This window comes from Candidozyma duobushaemuli (assembly GCF_002926085.2).
Source record: "Candidozyma duobushaemuli strain B09383 chromosome Unknown D_B09383, whole genome shotgun sequence".
Taxonomy (NCBI): Eukaryota; Fungi; Ascomycota; class Pichiomycetes; order Serinales; family Metschnikowiaceae; genus Candidozyma; species Candidozyma duobushaemuli.
Genome location: NW_020289898.1, coordinates 233,914 through 260,270, shown reverse-complemented (window position 1 = coordinate 260,270; position 26,357 = coordinate 233,914). Strand labels below are relative to the sequence as shown.

Below are 26,357 nucleotides of genomic sequence, written 5' to 3'. Positions count from 1 at the left end.
GTGTAGGCCCCTTCGTCACAAGATAAGCCTTTATACCACTGGAGTCCGTCTCCTCGAATACCACTATGAATTCCTAAATCTACAGCGCCAGAGCTTGGCTCCGCTGCTCCATATTATCTCGTGACTATGTATCTATCAACTAGTGGTTTCTGTCGGCGGTTCTGGGCTTGGCACGGAGGATGTTGTCGACTCTCAACAAGACCTCAGCAGCCTCGGACGACGACAGCACCACGGCCCTCTTCAACTTGTACGACTCCACAACACCCATCTCGCGCATGTCAGCAACCACACCCTGATTGAGGTCCAAGCCGGACGTCAGCATGCCGTTGTAGATTGCAGAACGTAATTTCGTCACCAACTCGCTCGAGTCGAAACCAGCATTGTCGGCCAAAATCGTAGGAAGCGCCCTCAAGGCTCTGGCAAAGGCCTCGATAGCAAGAGCCTTCTTGCCGGTCTCGTTGGCGGCAGCCTGGTCCACAGCCTTGGACATGATCATTTCAGAGCATCCACCACCCAACACAGTACGTGTTTCTCTGGTGGTCTGCAGCAACACCGACAAGGCGTCATGGAGCGATCTCTCGGCCTCGTCCAAGCCCTGCTCCGTGGCGCCCCTCAAGACTATAGTACAAGCTTCACCGGCATCACAGCCAGAGAATTTGAGGAAGGGGTCCTCGCCAATCAAGATCTCCTCGATTTGCTCGCAGTGGCCCAAACGGACATTGTCGGGCTCGTCAAACGTCGAGACAACCTCGGCGCCGGTGACCAAGGCCAAACGCTCCACACCGTCGAAATCGGCGTGTTCGATGGAGTTGATCTTGGCGTCCGTGAACAACTGCTCTGGGTAGTCGTAGATGAGCTGTCTGTTGATGAACACGTTGATGCCGAACTTCTTGATTTTCTCGATCTTGGCCTTCATCTTCAGCTTCTCGGCCTTTTCAAGCTCGGCCAATTTGGACGTCGAGTCCACCTTGAACTTGGCGCCAAAGATCTTGACCTTGTCGGTATCGAGCGACGTGTTGGCCACCAAAATCTTGGCGTTCTGGATCTTCTTGGGCTGGTTGATGCCGAAACGCTTCTCCAAGATGAAGCCCTCGTCGAGGTACGAGTCTGCCAACTTGCCGCCGGCTTTCTTGATGATCTGGATGTTGCTCAAGTTGGTCGAGCCCTTCAAACGCAAAATCGCGTCCACGGCAAGCTCGGCAAACGACTCCTTGTCCTGGGCTAAGATCTTCAGCGAAAGGGTGGTTCTGGCAATGTTGATCAAGTCCGAGCGGAACTTCTCGGCGTTGGCGCCGTTGTTGATCGCCACCTTGTCCAAAGCGGCCACCGCCGTGTCTTTGGCGATTCTGTAGCCTTCGATGATCGTCTGTGGGTGGATTCTCTGGTCCACAAGCTTCTCAGCCTCTCTCAAAAGCTCAGCTCCCAAAACCGTCACCGACGTGGTTCCGTCTCCAACCTCGTCGTCTTGCACCTTGGCGATGTTCACCAACACCTTGGCTGCTGGATTGTCCAATGGGATCAGCTTGAGAATGGTCGCTCCGTCGTTGGTGATCAAGGCCTTGTCTGGATCAGACGCAGACTGTAACAACTTGTCCATGCCCTTGGGCCCAAGGTTGTTTTAACTAGGTCGCCCACGGCGATGGCGCCGACAAAAGACGCCATACGGGCGTTTTCAGCCCTTTCTTCGCTGGCCTGGTCGCCGAATATCTGCACTGACATTGAAGAGTAGTGGTGCGAAGGTGAGAGTTTTTCGATGGATTTAGTGAGGTGTTGATGTGAGGGTGTCTGGGGTGGTGGGATGAAAAAAGGCGGTCGGGAGGTAGGGTTTTGGGGTGAATGGGGTGAAGAGGGTGGATTTTTTTGGAATTCATGATTTTGAAATTGGAGAGTGGGGATCGTGTTTTGGGCATCCTGGTGGTCCAGCGCGGTGTATGTTCTGATGGATTAAGGTGATGTTTTACGGGAGGGTGGCGATGATGGAGGAGGCGGTAAAGATAAGAGATTTGACTGGTTTAATAAAGACTTTTTGTTCCGAAAGAGATAGGTAATTTTGGTTTTATAGGAGGTGTGGGGAGAATGTTGAAGTCGACTAGGCTAAGTCACCTTGTAGAACTCGCCAGTAGCAGGTGTAAGCGAGGCCTAAAAGCCTAATAAATGATTTATCCAAAACTATTGGAGTATTGTTATTTAGGATAGGATTTGATCGAGGCGTTATTGAAGCATTGGCATCAATGCACATTGGAATAGTGTAATCGGAGCAGCAGTATAAAAATATCGGGAGATCTTTGATTTTTTCTAGCTGACTACCTATCATTGGAAAAAAAAAGTTTATGAATATGGATTCACTCAATCGAATATTGGAAGTAAGTAGTAAGTCACAAACTGGCGAGGGAGCTAACTGGTTGAGGCTCTCCTTTTGGAATTTTGTGGTGTTGTTTTCTAAACCAATTTCAACGTCAGTACCGAACTGCAATTCAATATGAAACGCAAGGAATTAGTTCCTCAGAGACAACTGTTTCTTGAAGAACAATCCCGTAATTTCTTTTCAACAATCTAACAAGAGACTCAAAGGGATAATCATTTGATAAATTTGGCTGGAAGCTTTATGAGTTCCAACGTTGGAACCGACGTTTTTGACTTACCAGCATCCTCAAATCTAGAAAAACTGATATATACCCAACTCAATGCTTCCAGTAACATGTTGCAAGAAGTCTCGAATGTTCTTCTTCCCTGCCAAGCTCGAGAGATCAACCCAAAAAGTCTATAACGAATTCCTCTGTTCCCCGGCCATAATTCCAAAAATTCACAAATCAATGATTGAATTATAAAATTTCCCAATTTCGCCTAAATTGCCCCTGCCTTCCAGGGAACACGGTCATCTCTATGATCGGACTGGACCGCCGCAGCGCTACAAACGTCAAAGTTATGCAAATGGCTGCAACATCCTCTTTTTCCGCCATTGGCTCAAATTACCAAAATGTCAATAAACCTAAAGAAATTGGAATCTGGAATCCCAATGGAGTTGTGGTACGGCTCTGAATTCGAAGACTACACCAAGAATCGACTCCCCAAACTAGAACCGTTGGAAGAGGCCCGTTCGGTTGAAGACTCCTTCATGGATGCAACAGATCGCAAGCGTATTCGACAGAAAAAGCCATTGATCGATGTCGAGCTCATCGGAGCATCGAACTACAGGGATTGGGACGCTCAATTCCGGAATTGGCTTGATAAACAGGACCAGTGTGCTAGGCACTTTGAAGGTGGGTTGATCTCAGAGAAACACATTGATCCCTCGGTCATGCAACACTACAAGCACTATGACGTGGAAGGTTTTCAAGAGCTTGTTCGTGATATCGACTTGGCACTCGTGGCTTTCTTGACCACAAGCTTGTCTAAGGAACACTTTCCTCAAGAGTGCAAGCTGAGACAAAAGTACCACAAGTTGAGAAACCAGATCGACGAGCACTGCTTGATGAGAGCTGTAACATACTGGCCCAAAAAGGACCGTGGTCAAATGTGGATTGATACCACTATTGACGAAGCGCTCCCCACGCCATATTCGAAACATACTTTCCTCTGGAGCACCTGGCACGATTATCACATTGTCAACGACAAAAGGCTATTTTGGTGGTTCAGGGAGACCGATCCGGAGAAAGAGGCTTCAGAGGGCAGACCGGGCGTCTGTGGAATTGGAGCTATCAAGGTGAGATTTGACACAGGCTCACCGTTCATCCTTCCTAACGTGGCCTATGTTCCTGGATCAGATCTTATCTACTCTGAGATGGCAGCGAGAAGTGTTGGTCGTTCGATTACACTCACATCAAATCTCAGCTGGAATCGTCGTCAAGTCGGTCGGATTTCTCCACGTCCCCAGTTAGATCTAGGGATCCTCAGCATGGACTTCTTACCTGTGGAAACAGCGATCTGTAAGATTGAGGCGCAACTTGAAAGTTTGAAAGCTGAGGAAAGGAAGGCGTCGATCGGGGTGAAGACTGATGACTCTGAAGATATGGGGAAGAAGAGGGAAAAGACATCTAAGAAGCCCGTGAAGAAAGTTGCACCTAAAACCGAGGAGACTGACGGCGTGAAACAAGAAGATGACGAAGATGAGGAACAAGAGGAGGATGGTGACAATGGCGAAGAGGAGGAAGATGATGACGAAGACGATGAACATGATGAAGACGATGAAGAATGGTGCTTCTTACAATCGGATGGGAAGGAATAGCTTCACAATAAGCATCCAGGACATAGGGTCTTGAAGAACGACCCCTAGCTAGCTTCAAAGAGAATACGAGAAAAGAAATCCTGACATTGGAGACGAAACATCGAATCAAACCTCAATCCATTCTGGCAGTATCACCAGCTCTATGGCTCCGGCGATTCAAACAACCTTACCTGAGTGACCGGCTGCAAAATACTGCATATGTGAACACAGACGGCCAATATGCTGAACAATTTTGGCGTTTCCCAGGCGTAATGGAAATCTGAAACTGAGTAGTACAAGTGAACTTTTCATATGTATTTGTAGCTCACAACCCCTGATCATGGGCATCCTCCACCAGTCATAGAAATGCATGTCAGGGACGACATGTATGGTGCACGGGTGCGATCCCCATATCATCTCATCCCCATCGCACAAAAAAAAAAAAAAAAAAACTATACTACCACTTTTTATTCCCATGTTCGACCCTAAAGGCCCATCGCTCAACAGCTCACCCCACTCCTTATCACGGAGCTCACTACCAAGTACAACATCCCAGATGACGCCAAGGATGTCGCTGAGTACATCATCATGTTGATTGGAAACGGCCGTCCAGCTAACGAGATTGTTGCTGAGACCAAGGAGATCGTCAGCATCCCTATCGACGAGACCTTCATTGGTACCGTCTTCGCTGAGATCGGTCGTCTCGAGACCCTTGCCTCTCAGAGCCAGGAGGACACCTCCATGGCCGTTGAGGAGAAGAAGCCCCGTGGTAGAAACGTCAAGTTCCAGAAGGGCGTTGAGGCACGTGGCAAGTTTGGTGCCCTCACCAAGCCCCGTGTCACCAGAGCTGGTATCACCAAGGGTGCTATTGGCAAGCCCGCTGTTGGCAAGGCCAGCAAGGACTTTGTCGCCAAGAGCCACGGCAGAAAGGAGATCCCAACCAAGCCAAAGGGCCAGCACATCCAGGAGAAGAAACTCTTGGAGCAGATCCAGCAGCACATGCCTTCTCTTTTGGCTAACCACGGTCCAGAGGTGGAGAGCTGTAAGTATGGACATGTCTGCTCCAAGGAGATGTGCCCATTTGGTCACCCTACCCCAGCGAACAAGGACGCCAGGAACACTACCCCAAGATGGTGCAAATTCAACAAGAAGTGTACCAACAAGAACTGTGTTTACGCTCACTCTTCGCCAAACTACCTGAACCAGTACACTCCAGCCAAGAGACAGGCCACCACCTTGGAGCAGTGTAAGTTCAACAACTCCTGTACCAACAAGGGATGTCACAGACGTCACGCCACCTCTCTCGTGGCTTGCCAGCGTGGTAACGACTGTAAGTTGCCATTCTGCACCTACAACCACATCATCGATGAGGAGTGTCGTCACAAGAACGAGTGTGCTAACAAGGTTTGCTATTTCAAGCACCCTGACGCCAGAGAGGTTGGTTTCCTCAAACAGAACACCGGTGGCTCCGAGCCAACCAACGAACGTGCTTTTGCCGTTCCCGAGGACCAAGTTATGGAGCAGGCTGTTCAGTAAGCTATGCCGGCCGGGATTGGCCAATATGACAGGAAAGATTTACAGGAAAGAATGACAGGAAAGACAAATAAAAAAAGAAAATAAAAAAAAAAAAAAAAACAAAAAAAAAAAAAAACAAAAACAAAAGCAAAAGCAAAAAGTAATTCGGTTATAGAGCGGTCCAGGGGACCATAGGAGGGACAGGGAGTCCCATATGTGCTGACGACAGGCGTTATTAGTTTTTAATCAAGGTAGACCAGGACGTGAGCACCCAGTAGAGGGCAAAGTTGTCCACATATTATGATTGATAGGCTGAAGCGGCTGCAAAACATTCTCAATTGGTAGTTCATGTCACAACATACTATAGCCCTGCCTCCTCCTCTTGTTCGTTATTCACTACATATACTGTCTTTCACGGCGATGTAGACTATGTAAAGCAGTAGCCCGTTCATTAATTTAAGGACACTCCATGTAGAGGTGGAATCCAAAAGAGCACTTCACGAAGATGCTCTATTCTACTTTTCTACAACACTCATAGAAGTAAGAATTAACTATACAAACGACCGTCCGCTTAGTATCTTCTCTTACCGGCCTTGGCCTCCTCGGAGTAGACATCCAAAGGAGACTTAGCCAAAGGCTGCACCTCCCACAAGTTAGGAGTCAAGAAACCGTAGGTGTTACCGATGGCAATGAAGGTAGCCTTCAAAGTGTTCTCGGTGGTTCTGGTGGAACCGGAAGAAGAGGTGTAGACATCCTCAACACCAGCCAACTGCATCAACTTCTTGACGACAGGAGAAGCAATGATACCCTTACCTCTTGGGGCTGGGATCAATCTCACCAAAACGGAACCACACTTACCAGTGACCTTACATGGCAAAGAGTGAGGAGAACCCAAGTTGGAACCCCAGTAACCTCTTCTGATTGGGATGATGGACAACTTGGCAATGATGATGGCAGCCTTGATGGCAGAGGCAACCTCCTTGGCTGTCTTGATACCCAAACCAACGTGACCGTTGGAGTCACCAATGATGACAACAGCCTTCATTCTGGTTCTCTGACCGGCTCTGGTCTGCTTCTGGACAGATCTGATCTTCATCACCTCGTCCTTCAACTCTGGGAGCAACTGGTCGATGATCTGGTACTCCTTGACTGGGAGAGAGTGGAGGTAGATCTCCTCAACGGAGGTGATCTTACCGGCCTGGACCAATCTACCGAGCTTGGTGACTGGGGTCCATCCCTTCTCCTCATCTCTTCTACCTCTTCTTGGGCCTTTGCCGCCTCTTCTACCGAAGGATCTCTTTGGGGCTTCTGGAGCAGACATTTTTGAATGTGGGTCTATCGGAATGTACGTGGAAAGCCGGGGGTGGTGGTTTTCGATCGATAAACGTGAAGAGAAAAGTTTTTCGGGGTTGGAAATTTTGATGTGCGGTACCGTTTGTGCGTCACGTGATACGACGCGGGTGACCCGTTCACGTGAGTACACCATTAGGAGGGCTCGAGCCCTAACACTATTACAAAAGCACTTCTCTCCAGGATCCGTAGTCTGCTCCAGAATCCGTAGTTTTTGAACGGCTACTTTAGAGAAGAGGATGCTGGCTTGACACGCGGAGTGAACGGATTGCCTACAAATCAGGCTCTTGCGATCTACTGCCACAATCCGAAATTTGTTTCCATTGAGGCCATTGACCAATCAACATCCACCATCACCAGTTGTATGAGCCTCATAAACCACGCTTCTAAGCAGCAGACAGTTCCATCTTCGGTGTTGCATCGTTTGTTCCACAGTGCATGACAGAATGCATAAGCGACACTTAATGGAAAAGGCAAGTTCCACCAGCTTTTTTGTATCGCTCGTACGATTAATGTAAGCTGCAGCGAAGCTCACATTTTGCATGTTCCACTCGATCTTCACTGACCAGATGATGATGAAGGATACTCCTACCAGTGTCATAACCACTGTGCGGCTTGACGACATCACTTTGATAGTTGCTGCTTTTCTCAAATTCCAGTAAATCTGTTAGACATGTCCCACTGCAGACCGTTTCAACTTCGATTGATTTTCCTCAGTTTTCTAACAAAAAGAAGGTTCTGCAATAATATCATGAACGGGTGGCGCCACACTTGAAAGCCTGCAGCACCTAAGGCCACAGATCACGTACCCCACAAGCCTACGGTTTTCATTGAGCCAATCGAAATCACGAAAATTCAATCTTCATACATTTTTTTCATAATTTCTACCAAATTTTGCTTTATTCATCTACCACATATTCTTCGACAGACACCCAATCTCAGCCGTGTCTACGGCTTGTGCGTCCGGTCTGCTCCGAAGAGGTCACGTGCCCATTCTCTCACATGGCCGAGGCCCTTGATGCGGCCGCAAGGGCATTTAGGCCGCACCACAGCTGTTTAGGTGCGGCACGTGACATCCACGTGATCAAAACAAAAAATATCCAGGATTCACCCAAATGAATGCCGTAGCCAAATTTGCCATAACAACTTGTTTCGATCACCAAAATCACTCGTCCCCACCTCCTCCCAGCACCGTGCAATGGGGCATAAAGTGTGCGCCAGCCTCGCGTGATGGAGGGCCCCTGCAGGACAGCAAACCATCCGGGGGTTCCTTGCTGCCTCACCTCAAATAAAACCCGAGCGATTCCCACTTTTAACCAAACCATCGAAAATCAAAAATGTCCTACGCTGAAGCTGCCTCATCCCAAGGACCCACCGGATCTAAAGTCGTCGAGGACCCATTGAATCTGACCTCAAATGACGTTAAGAAGGAGGCTTCTCAGGGGCCGACAAGGTCAAGAAGGAGGCCAACGAGGCCCTGAAGAAGGCCTCGAAAGAAGCCGACAAGGTCAAGAAAGACGCTTCCAAGGCCACCGAAGACGCCATCAAAAAGGGCAAGGCTGCCACCGACAATGTCAAGAAGGACCTCAAGGAGTTGGAGAAGGAGTCAAGACCATACATTGAGCAGGCCACCAACTTCGTCAAGGAGAAGTACCAGGCTGCTGCCAACTTCGTGGGCTCTTACGTCAACAAGGACACCGCGGCTGCTGCTGGCAACGAGCTTCAAAACCCCGTTGTGTTGGGCCAGATTGCTGTCATTTTGGGTGGCGCCACTGCCGGCTGGTTTGTGTACTCTGAGCGTGCCAGAATCAGATCGGACAACAAGTACGTGGTGGGTATTCATGCTGCCGTGATTACCGGTCTTGTCCTTGCCGACGGCGTGCTCTTCTCGCAGTTGTACCCTAAGTACAAGAAGAACTAAACATATATTCAATAAACAACATCAGATAAGCGGGAGTAGGTGATTGGGAAGGAGAGTGATCAGGCTATTGTCCTCAATTGAGTAGTTCTGGTGATCAGAGTACGAGGTGTCATTGGGGGTCACGGTCTATGAATGTGGAAGGAGCAAGATTGAAAAATATCAATTTAGCCAATGCATGGTCTATGACCAGGAGAATAATAATGAATTCGGAATATTATGGTAATGGGAGGCCAATTGAATCGTCCTAATCCATAGCAGGAAAGTGGAGTCAGGGTAGTAATCTAGTATTATTGAGGAGTTGACATTTGCAATGCAGCCATTGTACATTCTACGTCATAAATAGAATGTTGATAGCTCGAATTTCAACGATCTTGACATTTTGTGTTGCACAAGACGAGTTTGCCCATGTAAGGAGCTAAAATGATTTTTTTCAAATTAACCTCATCATCCTGGTAAAACCTCTCACTGCTCTACATTGACACCTAATCAATAACATCACATTTAAATCAAACTTCTAAACAATCTAACAAAATACACCGATCTACTCGGAAATAGGAGCGGCTTCGTGGGCCCTTTCAGCCTCCTCATCAATATCCTTCTTTTCATCAGCCTTGAGGTACGTATTGTACCCCCAGTTCTGATTAGTGTAGAAGGTGTCTCTGTCATACTTGGTCAAGGCCTTTCCGTCACGCAATCTGAAAATCAAATCAGGATTGGCAATGAAGTATCTGGAAAATCCACCCAAGGTACGATCGTCCTCAAGATCGTGCAAGAGATCCTTGAAGTCAGGAACATCGTAGGTGTAGTTACCGCTTCTAAGAAGGTTGCCTCTCCAGACGGTTTTGATGAACTCGTTGCTTGCAAAGGAGTCTTCACCAGCCAGCATTTCAGGAACTCTAGGCTCAATGACGGAAATGTAGGCCAATGGTTTCCCAGCATCAGCTCTTTTCTGCAACTCACTCAAGAAGTAGCCGTAGGTGGCCACGGGGTGGATTTCATCGTCATTAGACTTCATACCATTGTATCTAAGCCAAGGAGAAAGTCTAATAGCAAGTCTGTCGGAACCAATCTCCTCGGTGATACGGTCAATGACAGCCAAGTTGAAGCGGGATCTGTTTTCAATGGATCCACCGTACTTGTCGGTTCTCTTGTTTGAAGATACTTCAAAGAACTGGTGGAAAAGGTAGCCAGTGGCTCCATGGAGCTCAACATAGTCAAACCCAGCTTCCACAGAACGTTTGGCAGATTCTGCAATCTCCTCAACCAATTGATCAAGCTCCTCGGTAGTGTAAGCCTCCAACTCGTTTTCGGCCTCCTTAGCAGCCTTTTCAACGTCTTCGTCGGGATAAACAGCAGAAACACCCTTCAATTTCTGACCCTCTTTCTTGTTCTGAGCAGGATCAGCCACACGGCCTAAAGCCCAGAGTTGGATGGTCACGAACGACTTGTTTTCGTGGATCTTGTCGGTGATCTTCTTCCACTCCTTGATGTGCTTCTCGTTGAAAATTCCTGGAGCTCTAGGCAAGCTGCCTGTCTTTTCAGTTGCAAGAACACCTTCAGTGGTGATCAAAGTTCCTGGGTACTTGGATCTGTCGTCGTAGTACACAAGCTGAAGATCAGAGGGGGTGTGGTCGTCAAGAGCTCTGTATCTGGTGGAAGGAGTGAAGATGATTCTGGTCAGCAACTCGTTTTTTCCAACCTTGATAGGCTCAAAGACCTTGGTGTTTTTCAATGGGGTAATCTCGACTGGTTTAGTCATTTCTGATTTTTTGTTTGTGGTGATACCTTCTGAAGTTGAGAATATCCTGGCTTTTTATATTCGTCAAGGCAAGGCGGCGCTTAGTCAGAATATTCCAGCTTATGCAAGGTTTCCAGGATTGCGGCCACGATAGTAGTTGTTTCAGTACCCTGCAGTGATGGGTTCTTATGGTGTTGTTGAATGAATCTTGAGCTCAGATGTCATTTTAATTGAAAATTGGCTCAATTTCACTTTTATATCATTGGAATTTCATTGTTGACAGCCTTGAAGATTTCAGATTCGATACTGGTGATCGCTTCGGTTGCATATGCGAGGTGCGTCTCTCTCGGATGTTCGTCCCAAAAGGGTAATGCTGCCGATTATCTGACAAACCGATCCACCTCATCTGCTTAGACGAGCAAGATCGTGCATGTATAAGCAGATGGCGCTAAGAGGTAACTCGAAGTAGATCTGTAAGAAGTTTTAAGACCTCAATTCAGATAAGGTGGGGGTCTTGTCAATGGGAGTGTTCGAGTGTTCTGCAAGGTGGATTGATAAGACATTTACAATTCTTTCAATGATAGAGATGCATAACATCACCGTTTTGTAGACCCTTGTAGTCAGCTGCCTCGGCATTCCGGCAACGATAACAATCCGTTCCGTACATCTATAGCCCTTCACTGAAGTCAACTTTTGAGTGCAAAGGCTGATTTGAAAACTTAGAGAGCATCCCACATCTTGATATAATCATGTGTTGCAAACGACAAGTGACTGATGAGGATGAAGCATAAAAACTTGTTTAGGTGTATCTGACCTATGGTTGCAAATGGGGCAACCTCCACCACGCTAACTCCAACCAGCGTTGACCATTCAACTCTTTAATGAGATGAAATGAAGGCCAGTGTCGGATTTTCAGATAAGTAGATCAATAAAGTCTGGGGTTTACCTAAAACACTAGTTTGGCCATTGGAGTGTCAAAAGTTAACGAAATCTATTCCTCTCAAGCTGTTTCTCTATCTGATAATCACGATGCAAGGGCCAAAGCCAGGAAAGCGGAGCTTAAAATGACCTTTGCAAACTCTTTTTCTCATTTTTTCTTTCCCGAATTGCTTTCAACAATCCAGAACGGACTAGAGAAACAAATAGGCGACAACCACAAAGAATACCGCTGAACGATAGACCCCTCCCGAAAGACGCCGTTCCCCAAACCGACCAATCAAAATCGCCTCACCGTTTGAGCCCCGTGGTTCAAGCCGACTAGCCTTCCCTCATTTTCCCAATCCATCATTATGAGTAATCTGTCCTCAGATTGAGAAACACACCATCAAGATGATGATGTTTCCATATCTACGCAAAGACAGCTCTATAAATTAACAGCCAAATCTCCTCTGTCCCACCAGGACTATGATGAGCCAATTTGGAAGAGCTTGACATCGCTTGATCTCGCAATGATAACAACCAATCTATCTGAGTCCAGATAACCTGTACCAGGAGCCCTGGCGTGGCGTATCTCAATCAGTAAAATTACTCATTTTCCGCATTTGGATTATCTGCCTTATATAAGGGGCAGCGCTCCTTTGATTTCTGCTTCACTACACACCCCCCTTGGAAAGTCAGGTATCAGTTGGCTTTCAGGATAGTATAGGAGCGTCGGTTTAAACCTTAACCGACGTAAGTGTTTAGATAAGCGAAACAAGATGGGACCAACAATCGTTGCATACACCCCAACAAGGAACTTTATCGTGGAGTGATGGCTTGAGCGGATATTCGAGTTACACCTGCGATTTTCAAGACGTCCCGTTTGATGAATTTACGGATTTCTCAAGTTCCAGCTCAGATCTTGCTCAGCTTGACACGCTTCTTTCGGCCCCAGGGGCCTAGATTTCGAAACACCACAGGAGTTTTCTTCCTCCGAGAACAATACACCCCACAATTACGGTGGGTCGATGAATCCAAGGACTACTTCACCAAATCGAAGCCTGAGCCCAGGATGTCTGTCTCCAATGACGACATCGATAAAGTTCGGAAGAGACTAAGTAAACGGAAACATCGTCCCCTTGAGTTGAAACCTGACCAGGCGCCAAAGTCCGACAAACGTATGAGGAATACGCTAGCGGCACGTAGGTACCGAGAGCGTCAGAGGAAGGATGTTGAGGTTCTCGACTCTCGCATCAAGCAGATGGAAGAGGAGCTCAACAAAGCCAAACTCGAAGCAATGTGGTGGAAAATGGAATCTAAGCGCTGGAAGGAAGAAGTCGACAAGTTGCGCAAGAAACTGTAGCTTCAATATATGATAGTTTACCTTTCAAGTCTTGTAGAGTTGTAATAGTGGAGTAGTGCCTGGGCTGTAGAGGTCCACAGCTGAGGCACTTGTACTTGGATAATTTCCTCTCAAGCATGAGCCGCTTGAAATAGCAGAGAAGCAAAAGAGAGTTAAATTTAGCCTGTTGCATCAAATGGGGTCCCGTCGTTGGAAGCATCGCTGATTCCTCCTTAATTCACTGTTCCATTGGTCGGCAAGAGATGAAAGGCTGATATAGCTCTGCTTTGCGGTCTATCCAATAATCCATTCTCTCAATTGTCTCATTTGCACATCTTCCATTTGTCATTTCTTTTAATGATCGAAGAATAAAAAGAGAAGAAAAATTTTTGGCAGCGGTTTTCTGCGACCAACAAGGAGTTGAATTGCCGACGGTGATGTTCTTCGATAAAAAGACAGCTGAAGGCTTCGCCATTATCAATGTTTAAGTGAGGTGTAGATATCCTCTTGCTTTGCTTTCGACTCATACCTTTTTATCAGGAAAGATGTCGATTTTTTTTATTTTATTTTTTTTTTTTTTTTTAACAACATCGACCCCACGGTACTGGGCTGTAGCTAAAGGCGTCAAGGACGTCTCGATGGTCAGCTTGGAAAGGACCAACAGGGTAATTGGAGTCCATGAATTTCAAGTCACTGGCGGCAATTTCTTTTTGGAATCGCCGTACGCACTGTGGCTATTCTTCGATCGACATTGTTCAATCGTAAGAGGTACCAAAGTAAGCTTCTTCAGCATAATTATTTTTTCTGCTCATCCACACATGTGGTCGGAGACGGAAAGAAAACTAAGCTCATGCACCATTCGGCAGGGGATCTTGAGCCCGCTAATCTCTAGAGTGTCAGAGTGTGGGGCTGACTCCTACTTAGTTTTTGGCGTAGATAGCAACCAAATGTCTCTCAATACCAAAGAAAACCTCCAAAAAGCGTCATTCTGGCCAAAGACGCCCCAAATTCACGACATTCGGAGCCGTGCCAAGGACAGGTCCGAGATTTCTCTACAGACCGCCACGCCAGCATTCCACGCATTGTTCTCGTCAACGAGGTGCGTTTGTCAAATTGCCAATTGCCTTGTCCATGCACGCGATCACACTTCATGACCAGGGGCTGCTTGGCCCTTGAGGGGCAATTTGCGCATCAGGGCCCGATCTCGAAGATGTGTATCTGGAACAACATGAGCCCGCAGCTGTGGGAAAGCAGGGGGAAGACGCAAAAGTGGGCCCACGAGCAGTTGATGTTGAGGAGAGTATGTAGGGAGAAACCCTAGTGGTGCAGCAGAAGGCGATCCCGCAGACAGCCTCTGTGGCAGGTGGGCCCGAGGAACACCACATGAAATTGGCGGATGAAGGGAGCTTAGCGCACTCATGGGCTGGTGATTTCCTCACGAGAGTCTGGCTCCGTTGCATGGCAAAAGAGAAATTGGCCTTTCTGAGCCACGGCTTCCCGCCTGCTAGACGGAAGAAAGATTTGCAGCCGCGGCGCCGAAGCGAAAATTTAGCCTCCCCCGATCATCCAGATAAGGGCAGCGCAGATGGTGTAAAGTGAGGAGACGGCAGCAGCAAGGTACACCACTGGAAGCGGCACTCTGAGGCGGGTTCAAGGCGCCCCAGACCCTCGAGACCCTTTGCCTCGGGGTGCTTGTGACAGTGTTCAGCACGGTCGCTTAGCCCAAACCGGGAATTTCCAAGCATTGGGGCAACCGGTGCATCGGCTCATAGACGCGGACAGTATTTTTGGTCAGACAGGCAGGCTCGAGGACCCAAGGGTGGAGGCGGCGCAGGCAGGACAGAGGTTTACGAAATTGGCACAAGAGGAGCGTTGAGGATTGGGGGGGGGGGGGAAAGAGAGCTTCTGTGGATTTTTAAAAGCGGGCGGGTCTCCTCTTTTATAGTTGAGCAGATCGTCAGGAAGGGGGCCTGGGGATTGTTGGAGGTGTTGCCGGGGAAACAAAGCGCAATGCACTAGGAGCTGTGTATCACGTTGCATGGAGTGGGAGGAAGAGAAACAAAAAAAAAAAAAAAATATCTGCGGCGCTAAAGCATGCCGGGCAGATCTGGCGCGATGCAATGCGTGGTGCTGCAGAGGCGCCAGCACACTAGGAGCTCGCTGCTTGGCCAGAGTCACCGCCACACCTGTACCCTTAGAAGCAGCATCGATGCTGACATGGACATGGCTAATAGACGAGGTCGTTTTGGCTTCAAATGTAGTATAGTTTAAATTTTCTTTACTTTTGCGCTGCCAAGCATCATGCAGATCTCCAACCTTCGCTGTCACAAGCGCCCGGCAAGATCGATCGAAGCCATGTTCCTAAATCCGATAACCCCTCTGTCGGCTTATGTCCTATCACTAACTCCTAGACAAGATAGAGTTGCACTTACCCGATAAGATAAGCGTGGGTGATGAGGCGCATACCCGGCCCAGATCGGCAGGCCACTGGGGTAGTCATTTACGAACAATGACTGATTTAATGTGAATCAATTTGGAACTTGGGGTGGATACCCAATAGAAGGAATGGGTGGTGATCATTGTGGACACTTAATAGAAGGAAGTGTGGGTGGTGGAAAATCCTTTGTGGTCCATTCTTCCCAAGTGGCTTGGGCATAGCACAGAATGTGACTAGATACGGCTAAAAGTTGCGAATGTTGCTTACACAAAGCTGAGAAGCGGCCCGCCGATACACGAGTTTGAGGAGTTGAAAAGTGTTCGAAGGCAGCTCCCAAAATTAGGATTTCGGCATTATTGGAATAAAGCGCCTGACAAGACGGACCCTTGTTCAGAAGCGACGATAATATCGAAGTTGTCCCGCTTTATTAATTACCTTCCAGCTGCCCCCGGGAGGCTTAAGTTCGGCTACCTCGTCTAAATGTTTCACCTCTCCACTTAGCAAATCGGGAAGCCTTTCTACCTAGCCTAGAAACCACGAAATACAGCAAATGAACCGTTACTGCAAGACCAGCAATACAAGCAGGTCCTAAGAATAACCCCACTGATATTCCCGTCTGCATAAGGTTGCAAAGATTGCTCTTTGGGTGTATGGGCATCTAGCGTCCGAAACACCCGTCAAAGTAGGAAAGCCAGTTTTTACGATGCTTTGATTAATTCAGTTTTTTGTAGCGGTCTTGTCGAAAATTCCTTATCTTCGGGCCTTAACCGCTCCAGCATTTACGATAAGAACGCTGATTTACGGGTAGTTACACAAAGCTCACGCTATCATCACGAAACTGATACCACAAAATCTGCCCCCTGGAAATTAGCCACATTCACGTTGGTCCCGGCGACGTCACCACGGAAGCAAAATCTCTAAAAAAATGTTTCAAACGGTGTGTCTCAGAATATCACCATATCCTGTAATCTAGCGCTTCGAAACCAAGACACACAGAAGCTCTCAGACACACTTGAGCAGGTTACTTTTTCGAGGAGCAGTAATAAAAAAAAAGACTTTTAATTGGCCGAGCAAAAGCGAAAATCGCTTCGTTCGTGCGTTCTTCGCCAGCAGTACTATAACACACGCTGCATTCCATGCAATTGCCGCAAGCCTTCCAGCAACTTGTGGAGAAGGAATGACCTGCTTTTAGGGGAAAAAATATAGCTCTTTTCAAAAGAGACAAAAAAAATTACGAATATCAATTTGCTTAGCTTGCCGAATCAGGCTACACTATCAGTAGGACGGCTGCGAAAAATCTTGCAAATCGAATAAATCAGCGTAGAGCCCCATGCAACCTTTCCATAAATGCCGTTAGTGCAAAGGGCTGCTGGGATGATAAATCCGATGGGTTCTCTGTGGTGAGGCTTTTCACTCGGTGAACTTTGCGACCATTCCGGAGCATGTGTTGTTTGTAGGCGAGGCGCGCCCCTGGCCGGGCTGCATTTACCACAGCTCCTGCCGAAAACGGTCCACGACGTCATCTACATGCTGGTAGTGTAAAACGCTTCACCAGCCACTCTTCGTCTATACGGTTGCTGAATCAGCCACCACCTACGGTTTCTGTGTTGCGCTTTTTTTTTTTTCTACACTGTGTGGGATGGGTTGTAGGCTTCTGTGCAGGCTGGGCTATTTTACCGCGAAAAGAATAGCCGGCGAAAAAAAAAAAGTGTCTTATCTGCAGGATCGCAACAGGGAGCCTGACGAATATTTGCTTCGTTGCAGCGAAGTTGGGACCCGGGGCGGTGGGGCATTCTTGCCGAGGGTAGGCCGAATATTTTTTAGCCGAAGCGCATCGCGGAGAGGCTTCCTCGGAATGGTTCCTAACGCCGAAGGCTCAGGCAGCAGGGTTATATGACGGCGGTCTGCAAGAACGTGCCTAACAATAGCGGCAGGGCGATTGTTCTCGAATTTTTAAAAAACTGCGATTGTATGCCGCTGCTCGGAATCCATTGAGCGGTGCCGGTCGGTGTGCACACAGGCGGGATGGTGCAGACGGTGCAGACAGCGCCGCGAGCTGTGCGTCTGCTGCTGCACGGCATGCATCCGTCAGCACCTCCCGTGCGCATGGCTACCCCAGAACCACCGCTGCATCGCCATATATTATCGGCTAGTACACCGGACACCACGCACCTGCTGCAGCCTCCAGCATCCAAGTCTCCCAGAAAGACAAGACATGTATGTGTGCTGTCTCTCCCTTCCAGCCCGCTTCCATGCCTATATATTCGCCCCATCCCCAGGACCCTTTGTTTATTTGATTTTGTCTCTTTTAGAACTTTTCCTCCCCAGCTATAGCACATCTTGCAACATCAGCGTCCCCCACCTTCTGCCCATCATCAACAATCCCGCCTCCACCACATCCACCCCTGGCCTGGAGCCCCAACACCCCTGTCCTCTAGGGACACTCACTCCATGAACAATTACGCCCTTCGCCCTCCAGAAATGGCCAACTTCCAGTTCCATCATCACTTTGAGGTTCCCGAGGGCCATATGTCTCCCCAGCAACAACAGAGCATGTTTCTGAGACCCACCACAGCTCAACAGCAGGGCCTACCCGAGGATCCTGACCTCCTAGGGCCTCTTCCAGGATACGAATTGCCATACCCTGAGTACAACGACACCAGACCGCCGTTTGAGCCGTTCCAGCCCCACCAGCCCGCCATGCCAGCTCCCCTGTTCAGCCTGGGCTTTCCCACCGACTTGGCGGACAGGTTCCCAGAAAAACCCCTTCTCGAAAGACCCCCCGAAAGAGACCCCCGGTTGCAGCAGGACTACTTCCCGGAGGAAGGCCCCGACCTCCGTCTTCTAATGACAGGGCTCTTCCCAAACCAGGACTCCCCCATCAGCGGCCCGATCCCGCCTCCTCCTCCTCCCATGCCCCACAACGCCGACTTCCATCCCATGCCCATGGCGCAACCGCCGTTTCCTCAGCCCGTTGCTCCTCCTCCGCCACCGCAGCACCTTGTGTTGGGCCACCCGCCAGCGGCGGAGCCTCTCCAGAAACCGGCCCGCAAACGCAACTCCCGCTCCCGTTCAAAAAGACCTCTGCAGGGCTCCAAGAGCTCCTCGAGAGACTCCCAGGCCACGCTCTTGTCCATGGACCTGCTAGACCTGCTCAGCCTGGCCACCTCGGTCGACTCGTCTGCCAGTCCGAAAAAGATGCTTGAAAGTCCCGGTTTCGGAGGTATCAGCCCTACGCTGCCCCAGGCTCCTCATTTCTACACTCCCCACCCTGACCACTGCCCGATTGTGCGAGGCGTGGCCACCGGTGGCTGCACAGCGCATCCTCCGCCAGATAAACTTCTGGACCGTCATCACGTTCAGGTGAAGCTCGAAGTGGGCGGAACCCTGATTGAGCAGGTCTGCCATTCGCCGTGGTCACAGGGAGAAGTGCTTGACCGCCGGCGCATTGTGCGTATCGAACGCAGGCAGCAGGGCCACCGAATCTACGCTGACTTCTCCATAATCGGCTGCGCCAACGACCACCCAAAGACAGAACCACCGCCTCCCGACGCCGACGTGATTGAGGTGTCGTGCTTGGCGTGGGACAAGGCCAGCGACGAAAACAACCCGGGCCCCAACTTCTACATCACGTCGGTGGAAGTGGTGGCCATTGTAGAAACACTCATCCAGTCGAAGTTGATGGAGCTGAAGCTTCGCCGCCGGGAACGCGGGCGTATCCGGCTGAACTTGTTGACCTTCTGGCTGAAGCCGCTGTACCACCTGAAAACCAAGGTGTGTCCCGAGGGCCACAAGGCCGAGTTTGCACGGTTGATCATGGCCTACGGTGTGCGCAAGCCGCGTGGGTTCGATAAAGGCTTTAGAATTTTGAGCTGGGACAGGCTAGTGCCAGCGTTGAACAGAGCGTTACAGTGCTACTATGCTGAAATGACGACAGAGCAAAGAGACAAGTTTGTGGACGAAGACGAGAATGAGGAGGACGAAGAAGATGTGTGAATGTGCGGCGCCCCCAGCCAGCGGCACCATCCCAGCGGCTTAATACCTTCCCAAGCACACAGAGAATAGCAAATGCAGCAGGTCACCAAAACCCTGCTTCCATACGAATAATATGGTTTCACGAGCCGGCTTCTGCCGACATGTAGACACGCCAGTGCACGGCCTAAACAGGATCGGCGTGCAAACGAGGAGGGAAATCGCTGTGCCGAAGGAATGAGCATCTAAAAAATAAAGCTTAAAAATACAGCGTGGGATCGTCCGTTTGCGTTTTTCGCAGATCTGCGATCGACACCACAGGCTGCAAATTTTAGCGAAACCCGGATCTGAGGCTTGGACCCCAAGGAAACATTCCCCAAATCGGCAGGGCCACTTGAAGGGTTCGCCTGACTTTATGAGGAATGCAAAGCCCCGGCATGTGCGTCCTGGAGAAGTCTGGAAAAGCTTTACAGAAGTGGTGAGCAGGTAGTTACCATCTTCAGTCTTCACCAGCCTTCTCTTTTCTGCTTTCTGATGAAGCCGCAGAGCTCACCTTCCGTTTCGTATATTTCTTCTTTTTCATCTGCTTGTCTTCGATCCGTCACCTGTCACACCCACATCCGAGGATACCACGACTTTAGCCGTGTGGGATCTTCGGGATCTTCCGCGCTGGACACAAAAGCCGGTTCCTGAATTTCCAGACCGAACCTCCCAATCTAGAATTCGCCGTTTCCAGGCCAAACCTTCCAATCTAGAATTCGTTGCTCTGCCCTGACGCAGATACGATATAATTGTGCCTGGTTTGCGGTTTTAGCGATGAGCTTAAGCGTCCCACAGACCATGAAAGATAGCAGCGACACCCACATCGAGCTGCATAGTGACGGGAGCCTTCCTCATCTGATGGCAGTTCTGGTGTATTAGGCGCAGGCCAGAAGTCTATTCAAACCAGCAATCTGGCATTGCATTTGGGGGCTATCCAGCAACATGGCAGATCGAGACTTTGGGGTATCCGGGTATTATCCGGTAATATTTTTGAAGCTGGAATAACATGTGCTGGATGATGGTGCGTGGGGGCGCCGTGGGGGGATCCCATCATGGCCTGATCGCTTCCATGTCCCCCAAAAGCAGGAACGTATCCGTGGAGTGAGCAAATAAGCTTGACGTATTGGGATTTTTGGAGCGTGACGTCACGACTATCGTTCGTTCGGTGTGCCTGGCCGAAGAAAGCACTTTTGTCATTTTGAACATATTTTCGATTCAGCCCTTCAACTCAGGTCGCCTCAGCATTCGCTCAACATTCCATTTTGTGGACCCACAACTCCCCCACCTACGACCCTCCACCATTCAATTCCCAATTCTCTCTATAAATAAACCTAGTGGTCAAAGCGGAAGTCCAACCGCTTGTTGCCCTTGTCGCTGGTCTCCGCAATGTAACGTTGCTTTTCCTCCAGCGTCATGGCCCCCCAAACCTCCTCTCTCTTTTTGTTTTTCCACACATAGAACGCCTTGGTAAGCACCAAAACAGGAATCAAGCCGCACATGATACCGAAAAGCTCCTGGTTACCACGGCGGTACTTGGGCAAGTCGTCCTCACGATAGATATTATAAGCAATGATGTTGCCTGCCTGAACAAACATATTGTACAAGGCAGAGCAGATGGATCTGGTTTCAATGGAGTTGGAGTTTCTTGAAACCCACGCCACGCACATGGCATGAATGTATGGCGCCGCAAGGACCATGGTGACGAAATACCACGTTAGCCAAGCATCCTCCATGGTTCCAGGCCACCACCTCATGGCTGCTAAAAACGGAATCGTCACTATGGGCATGGCAAGACTCATGAGGCTCCGTTCGTTGAATTTTTCAGAAAGCCAGGTGATGCCAAACATGAAGATGATTTGAAGCACATGCAGCGGAATGGTAAGGAGATTGACATCGAGGGTGCTGAATCCCAATTCCTTCATTGACAAAACCATGTATGGCTGCACTGTCAGCATGGGGATGTATGCCAAAATACCAATGATGAAAATAGGCCACAAGTTCCAGTCCATGAGGGATCTGAGAATGGCCTTGAATGCCAAAGCTTGTCTGTTGTTCATACCGCCCTTCAGAGGATCGTCCCTGAGGATTCTGTTCACCACGATCTTCTCCTCACGCTCAGTGAACCAACCTTTAGGGTGAAGCTTGTTTTTTGTTTGCACAACAGAGGGGACCATGAGGTAGAAGGACCAGATTCCTATAAGCAAGGTGATGGAACCTTCGATGATGAAAAGCCACTGCCATCCGGTCAATCCCGCAACGCCTCTCATTCTGAGAATGAAATAGGCAAGAACGGAGGTGATGGTCTGTGTGGCAGCCAAAGCCGTCCAGAAACCCCAGAGTCTAATTGGCAACTCGCCCGATTTGTAGAAGTACGAAAGCCAGAGGATCATATCTGGGATGAAACCACCCTGGAAGAGACCAATCAACACACGGCAAACCAAGAAACCGGCTTTGTTCGTCAAGGCACCCTGGCAGGTGGAAACAATACACCAGCAGCAGATCTGGATGGGAATGAAAATGTCAGGTCCAAGTGCTTTGGAGATGATCTGCGATGGAAGCTCAGCACACAAAAAGGCACACAAGTTGAGCGTGTTTCCCAAATTATAGTCGTTTGTGTTCATGTTCAAGTCTTCCAAAAGATTGTCGGCCACAGCCTCATGCAAATTGCCTCTGTTGACCTGCAACGCAAAGAACATGATACAAGCGCTCAAGATGGCTCTTCTGTCGACCTTCCTCATCACCTTCTTGTCCTCCTCCTTGGTCCACGTAAAATGTGGATCAAACGCTTCACGACACTCGTATTCACATTCATCGTAGATTTGACGATAATGGTCGGCTATGAAGGGGTCCAAAAACGGATTGGGATTTTCAAACTCAGTCTGGTCTTCCAAGTCAGAAGGCTCTCCCAGAGCAGATTCTGTGTCGACCTTCAAGTCGCTCTTTTCAACGCTTCTGCCTTCAACGAAGGTATCGCTGGTTTTGGCTTCTTCGTTTCCAGGACTAGCTGAATCGGCGTACTTTCTGAAAAATCCCATTGCTGATGAGGACCCGTTGTTCCCAGCGGGTTCTTATACCTCGAGAGGATGCCAATAATTAGCATGCCGTGATTTCTGAATGCTTTTTGTCATTAGTGCTGGATTGCGTCAGGTAGCCACCACAGTTACACTGTTCTTCAGTAGTTGCGGTTAGGCTGATGTGCTTGATGTATGCGGTTGTTGTATAAACCGTTTTTAACGGCGGAAATTTTGGAGCAGCTTTTTCTACTTTTTGTTCACTGAATCGCTATCTACAAAAAGTGGGTTTCCCAGCCACAGTGCCCTTAATCGTTTTCAAGTTGAAGTGCCAAGACTGACATTCATGATAAGAAAAAGTGAAGGTAGAGCAGCAACGGCCAAGCCTCGAGCAACAACGGTCCGAAGGTTGGCGATGGGGCTGAGTTGAGAAGCTGTCATCTCAGGAGAGAAAATTTTTAAAATTTTGAAGTTTTTTTGAAATCTTGTGTGGGTTTATGGCCGGGAGACATTTGGGGACATTTGGTAGGCGTGGTTTCCTGCAGGATATTTGCAGCCAGAATGTCGCGGCATCGGGACTTCTGCTCCCGTGGTATGGTAAAAAACGCCGGAAACAATTTTGTGGGAAATGACAAATTATTTATTTCAGCCACAGCATGAGAGGTGATAAGCCGTATGGAGGGACCGAGTCAGTCGTGCTTTTTGTCAATCACACGACCAACCATGTGGCTCACTGGGCGGTTAAGCCAACCAATGATATCACCAAACAGCGAGAAACCTCCCTTCAAGGCAACCACTTTCCTCCAGGGAACCACTTTCCTCCAAGGCAACCTTGAATTAATTGTGAACCCATGGATACCCTTCATGTCACCGCTGCCGATCTCAAAACCGTCCCTTAATGCCACACCACCTGCACCAATCACCATACATCCTCGATATCGCTAAACCCAGTATCCACCCATTATCGATTCCCATCCAATCCACCTTCTCCTTCACCCCGTCCATGTGAATCCCTCACCTACCCTCCATCTTCCCCTCCCCTAACAATGCCGTTGTAGCTTCTCACTTCTAGGCGAAAATTCAAAACCCACGCGAAAATGCAAAACCCAGGAACCCCAGGCTTATGTTCCCGGCTCGCCCCGAGTTTTAGACCCTCCACGTCACTCCCTAGGCTCAGGGGCACGATTCCTTCAACGTGGCTTGCACATTCAGCGATAAGGCGGATCCCCACGCGACTAGACCTTTTTGGAGTGGCTTGGTCGTTGTTCTCTGTAACTGATTTTCCATTGACCTTCCCGCGCTGGAAAAGCCATAAGGCTGCCAAATCGGGCAAGCCCACGTTATTGTGGTACTTTGGTTTCAGGAACAAACTGGAAAGTGTCCAATGGAAATGCCACAGGCATGAATCACGGGCATGACAGGAGTTTTTTGATGTAGGGCGGCTTTTCAGATAAGGCACTGCGAGGAGCCCAAAAAGGTTAATTGGAAAAAAAAGCGACTTTTTGTCCTGCTCCTGAAAAGTGCCGAAAAAGTCTTCGCAGAATGTTCGAAATTTAAGCTTAAGCTTTAACGGCTGATGCTTGCAGGCAGAGTATGTTCCCAGGAGGGGATTTGTGATTGGCGACTTGGTATTTTTTTTTTTTTTTTTTTTGTTTGTGTTACACAATGCTTCAGCACATCCCCATTCTGCTGTCGAACAGTGCCTGGCACATTCCGTGCGGCCATGGCCTCGGCGGAAATCCGACCTGCCCAGGGTGACAATCGAAAAAAATGCCTTTTTTGGGCCGTGCACGAAAGTATCTTATGATTTGGCAATTTTTTTTTAACTTTCCCGCTAAAAACTTACTTCCCACGCCTGAATGGTGCCCTGGTCTTATCGTTAACCGCGGAGCTTTTCGACCAACGATGTCGCATGTTTGATCTAACTACGCAGGACTGCACACAGCTGCTTCACTAATCCACGCAAGATCTTTCCCGCAGGTCTCTTCAGCCCTGGCTCCCCACGTATAATATAAAGGCGGCCCGTTCCGCTTTTTTTCGAACATCCACTTTTTTCACTTTTATCCAAACCCAAAAAAAACTCAACTCCAGGCTTCAGCCGCTCGACTTAAACGGGACGCACAAATCAGGCAACACTGCTGCACCTTCAAGCGCTATATAAAACCGCAGAATCCTCCACTCCCCCACCCAATGATCGCAGATACAACCACCAGAAACCTGAGGAAACCGGCCCGTTTCTCTCAGCTCAGCAACATAAATGTCGTGAAGAAGCACATCCTTCTGCGTGTCGACTCCATGTCGCTGGATGTGTCGCTTGGAGGAACCACCCTCAATGAAAAGCACGACGACGAATCGTACGGCCTCAGGAAAGTCGGCACAAACTCGTCCGTGGACTCGAACTTGACCGTTCAGAGCAAATTCAAAGTTTCTTTCCAGCTCTCCCCTAGAGAAATCAACCTTTTACGCTACACATGGAACAAAATGCTTGTGGATGAAGAACTCGAAACCACAGAGCTGCTGCTTCCGATTGAGGGCCTGCTCCAGGTGAAACAGAACCAGGTCACCTCGAATCGCTACGCCTCAATGGCGCTGTCGATGTTCTGCATATCTTTCTACCACACGTTGCTTCTGATGGATCCTGAGCTAGAGCTCATGTTCCCCTCGTTGCGTCACCAGGCTGCCGCTTTTGCCAGCGTCATTTCGTTGGCCATCAGCTCGCTTGAAAACCTCTCTGTGCTTGACGACTACCTTACCAAGTTGGGCAACACGCATTCCCGAATCTTGGGCATTGAAGCGCCGCAGTTTGAGCTCATGGGTGAGGCGTTCATCCAGACCTTCCAGGAGCGTTTCGGCACAAAGTTCACCCACGAGCTCGAGGTCTTGTGGATCAAGCTCTACATGTACTTGGCAAACTCCTTGTTGCAGAATGGCATGGACCCCACGCTAAAGCTCGATTCCCAAGTATTTTCCAAATCTGGCGTCTACACTGAAAGCGTCTACACGCTGGACTCGGACACCAGCTCATTGAACCTGCGGGCCCAGAGCAATTTCAGCAAGGCGGAGTCGTCTTTAGATGCCGCATCCACATACTCGGTACAAACGAAGAACAAGCTTAAGCCAAAGGACAAGAAGCAGAAGAAGAAGAGAGACTGTGTGATCGTCTAGATGCAAGGATCACCACCTAGAAACCATTTTTTTTTTCATGATTGGCAGCAAGCCGATCTACAGCCTTATACCAAGTACCACACTGGTGCAAGGTCCAATCCTGAACCTGGATATCAGGGTCCCGGGATCTGCATTGATGTAGGTAATATAACCATATCGAACAATGCGCCATCGTGAGTGAGACCCTCGACAATCTGCCCCTATGTGAGGTGGATATTTTAGACCCCTACTAATTTTTTTAGCCTCGCTTGGTACACCCCCTTCCCATTCTCCCGAATGTATCCTGGCTGTATGAGGCCGCCTGAAATATTTGTATTGCGCATTCCCCATCGGACAATCGCCAGCCGGAGCCATTCTTCTATTCTCTTTGTTTTCCCCCACCGTAGGGCTTTGTGCCCTTGGCGCTTGGAATTTAACCAAAATGGAAAGGTGATGAGGGTTGAGGTGGTTTTGAGAGGCGGGAAGAAATGGCTGCAAACGCCCAGTGCCAAGGCCAAATGACTGAGGCGATTCCAAGGGAGAATGAAATAAGGCTAAAAGCTCCTCTTCATATGCTATTTTTTTTTTTTTTTTTTTTTTTTTTTTTTTTTTTTGTTATTCAAAAAGTGACTAATCAAGGGACTTGGTGAATAAGTTGCCACATGTCCGGGTTTGTCAAATTGAGCTCGGTTCAACCTGCGATTTGAGCCTTTGCCGTGGATCCTTTACTCGGTGTGGCTCTGTTGCGGATATTCCCGAATGG

At 48.8% G+C, this 26,357-nt stretch overlaps 9 protein-coding genes across 9 annotated transcripts; 5 read left to right on the top strand and 4 right to left on the bottom strand. All coding sequences in view use genetic code 12, as the record gives it.

The window, feature by feature from the left end:
* Positions 1-139: 139 nt before the first annotated feature.
* Positions 140-1,719, bottom strand: CCT2 (chaperonin-containing T-complex subunit; the record flags this gene model as incomplete). The annotated part of the gene is made up of 2 exons (XM_025482180.1): positions 140-1,600; positions 1,624-1,719. 2 exons carry the CDS (start codon positions 1,717-1,719, stop codon positions 140-142), a joined length of 1,557 nt encoding a protein of 518 aa, XP_025336798.1.
* A 1,258-nt stretch (positions 1,720-2,977) lies between these two features.
* Positions 2,978-5,740, top strand: CXQ87_003713 (mRNA-binding protein; the record flags this gene model as incomplete). Its single annotated transcript, XM_025482179.1, has 2 exons — positions 2,978-4,194; positions 4,696-5,740. The coding sequence occupies 2 exons, from the start codon at positions 2,978-2,980 to the stop codon at positions 5,738-5,740; spliced, it is 2,262 nt and encodes a 753-aa protein (XP_025336797.1).
* A 550-nt stretch (positions 5,741-6,290) lies between these two features.
* On the bottom strand, positions 6,291-7,040 carry RPS21 (40S ribosomal protein uS5; the record flags this gene model as incomplete). Its single annotated transcript, XM_025482178.1, has 1 exon — positions 6,291-7,040. The coding sequence occupies one exon, from the start codon at positions 7,038-7,040 to the stop codon at positions 6,291-6,293; it is 750 nt and encodes a 249-aa protein (XP_025336796.1).
* A 1,366-nt stretch (positions 7,041-8,406) lies between these two features.
* On the top strand, positions 8,407-8,990 carry CXQ87_003711 (uncharacterized protein; the record flags this gene model as incomplete). The annotated part of the gene is made up of 2 exons (XM_025482177.1): positions 8,407-8,490; positions 8,523-8,990. 2 exons carry the CDS (start codon positions 8,407-8,409, stop codon positions 8,988-8,990), a joined length of 552 nt encoding a protein of 183 aa, XP_025336795.1.
* A 541-nt stretch (positions 8,991-9,531) lies between these two features.
* On the bottom strand, positions 9,532-10,749 carry CXQ87_003710 (alkene reductase; the record flags this gene model as incomplete). The annotated part of the gene is made up of 1 exon (XM_025482176.1): positions 9,532-10,749. The coding sequence occupies one exon, from the start codon at positions 10,747-10,749 to the stop codon at positions 9,532-9,534; it is 1,218 nt and encodes a 405-aa protein (XP_025336794.1).
* Positions 10,750-12,532: 1,783 nt separating this feature from the next.
* Positions 12,533-13,009, top strand: CXQ87_003709 (bZIP transcription factor; the record flags this gene model as incomplete). The annotated part of the gene is made up of 1 exon (XM_025482175.1): positions 12,533-13,009. The coding sequence occupies one exon, from the start codon at positions 12,533-12,535 to the stop codon at positions 13,007-13,009; it is 477 nt and encodes a 158-aa protein (XP_025336793.1).
* Positions 13,010-17,876: 4,867 nt separating this feature from the next.
* On the top strand, positions 17,877-19,421 carry CXQ87_003708 (uncharacterized protein; the record flags this gene model as incomplete). The annotated part of the gene is made up of 1 exon (XM_025482174.1): positions 17,877-19,421. One exon carries the CDS (start codon positions 17,877-17,879, stop codon positions 19,419-19,421), a length of 1,545 nt encoding a protein of 514 aa, XP_025336792.1.
* Positions 19,422-20,770: 1,349 nt separating this feature from the next.
* On the bottom strand, positions 20,771-22,474 carry CXQ87_003707 (uncharacterized protein; the record flags this gene model as incomplete). The annotated part of the gene is made up of 1 exon (XM_025482173.1): positions 20,771-22,474. The coding sequence occupies one exon, from the start codon at positions 22,472-22,474 to the stop codon at positions 20,771-20,773; it is 1,704 nt and encodes a 567-aa protein (XP_025336791.1).
* A 2,166-nt stretch (positions 22,475-24,640) lies between these two features.
* Positions 24,641-25,615, top strand: CXQ87_003706 (uncharacterized protein; the record flags this gene model as incomplete). Its single annotated transcript, XM_025482172.1, has 1 exon — positions 24,641-25,615. The coding sequence occupies one exon, from the start codon at positions 24,641-24,643 to the stop codon at positions 25,613-25,615; it is 975 nt and encodes a 324-aa protein (XP_025336790.1).
* Between the last annotated feature and the right edge of the window lie 742 nt (positions 25,616-26,357).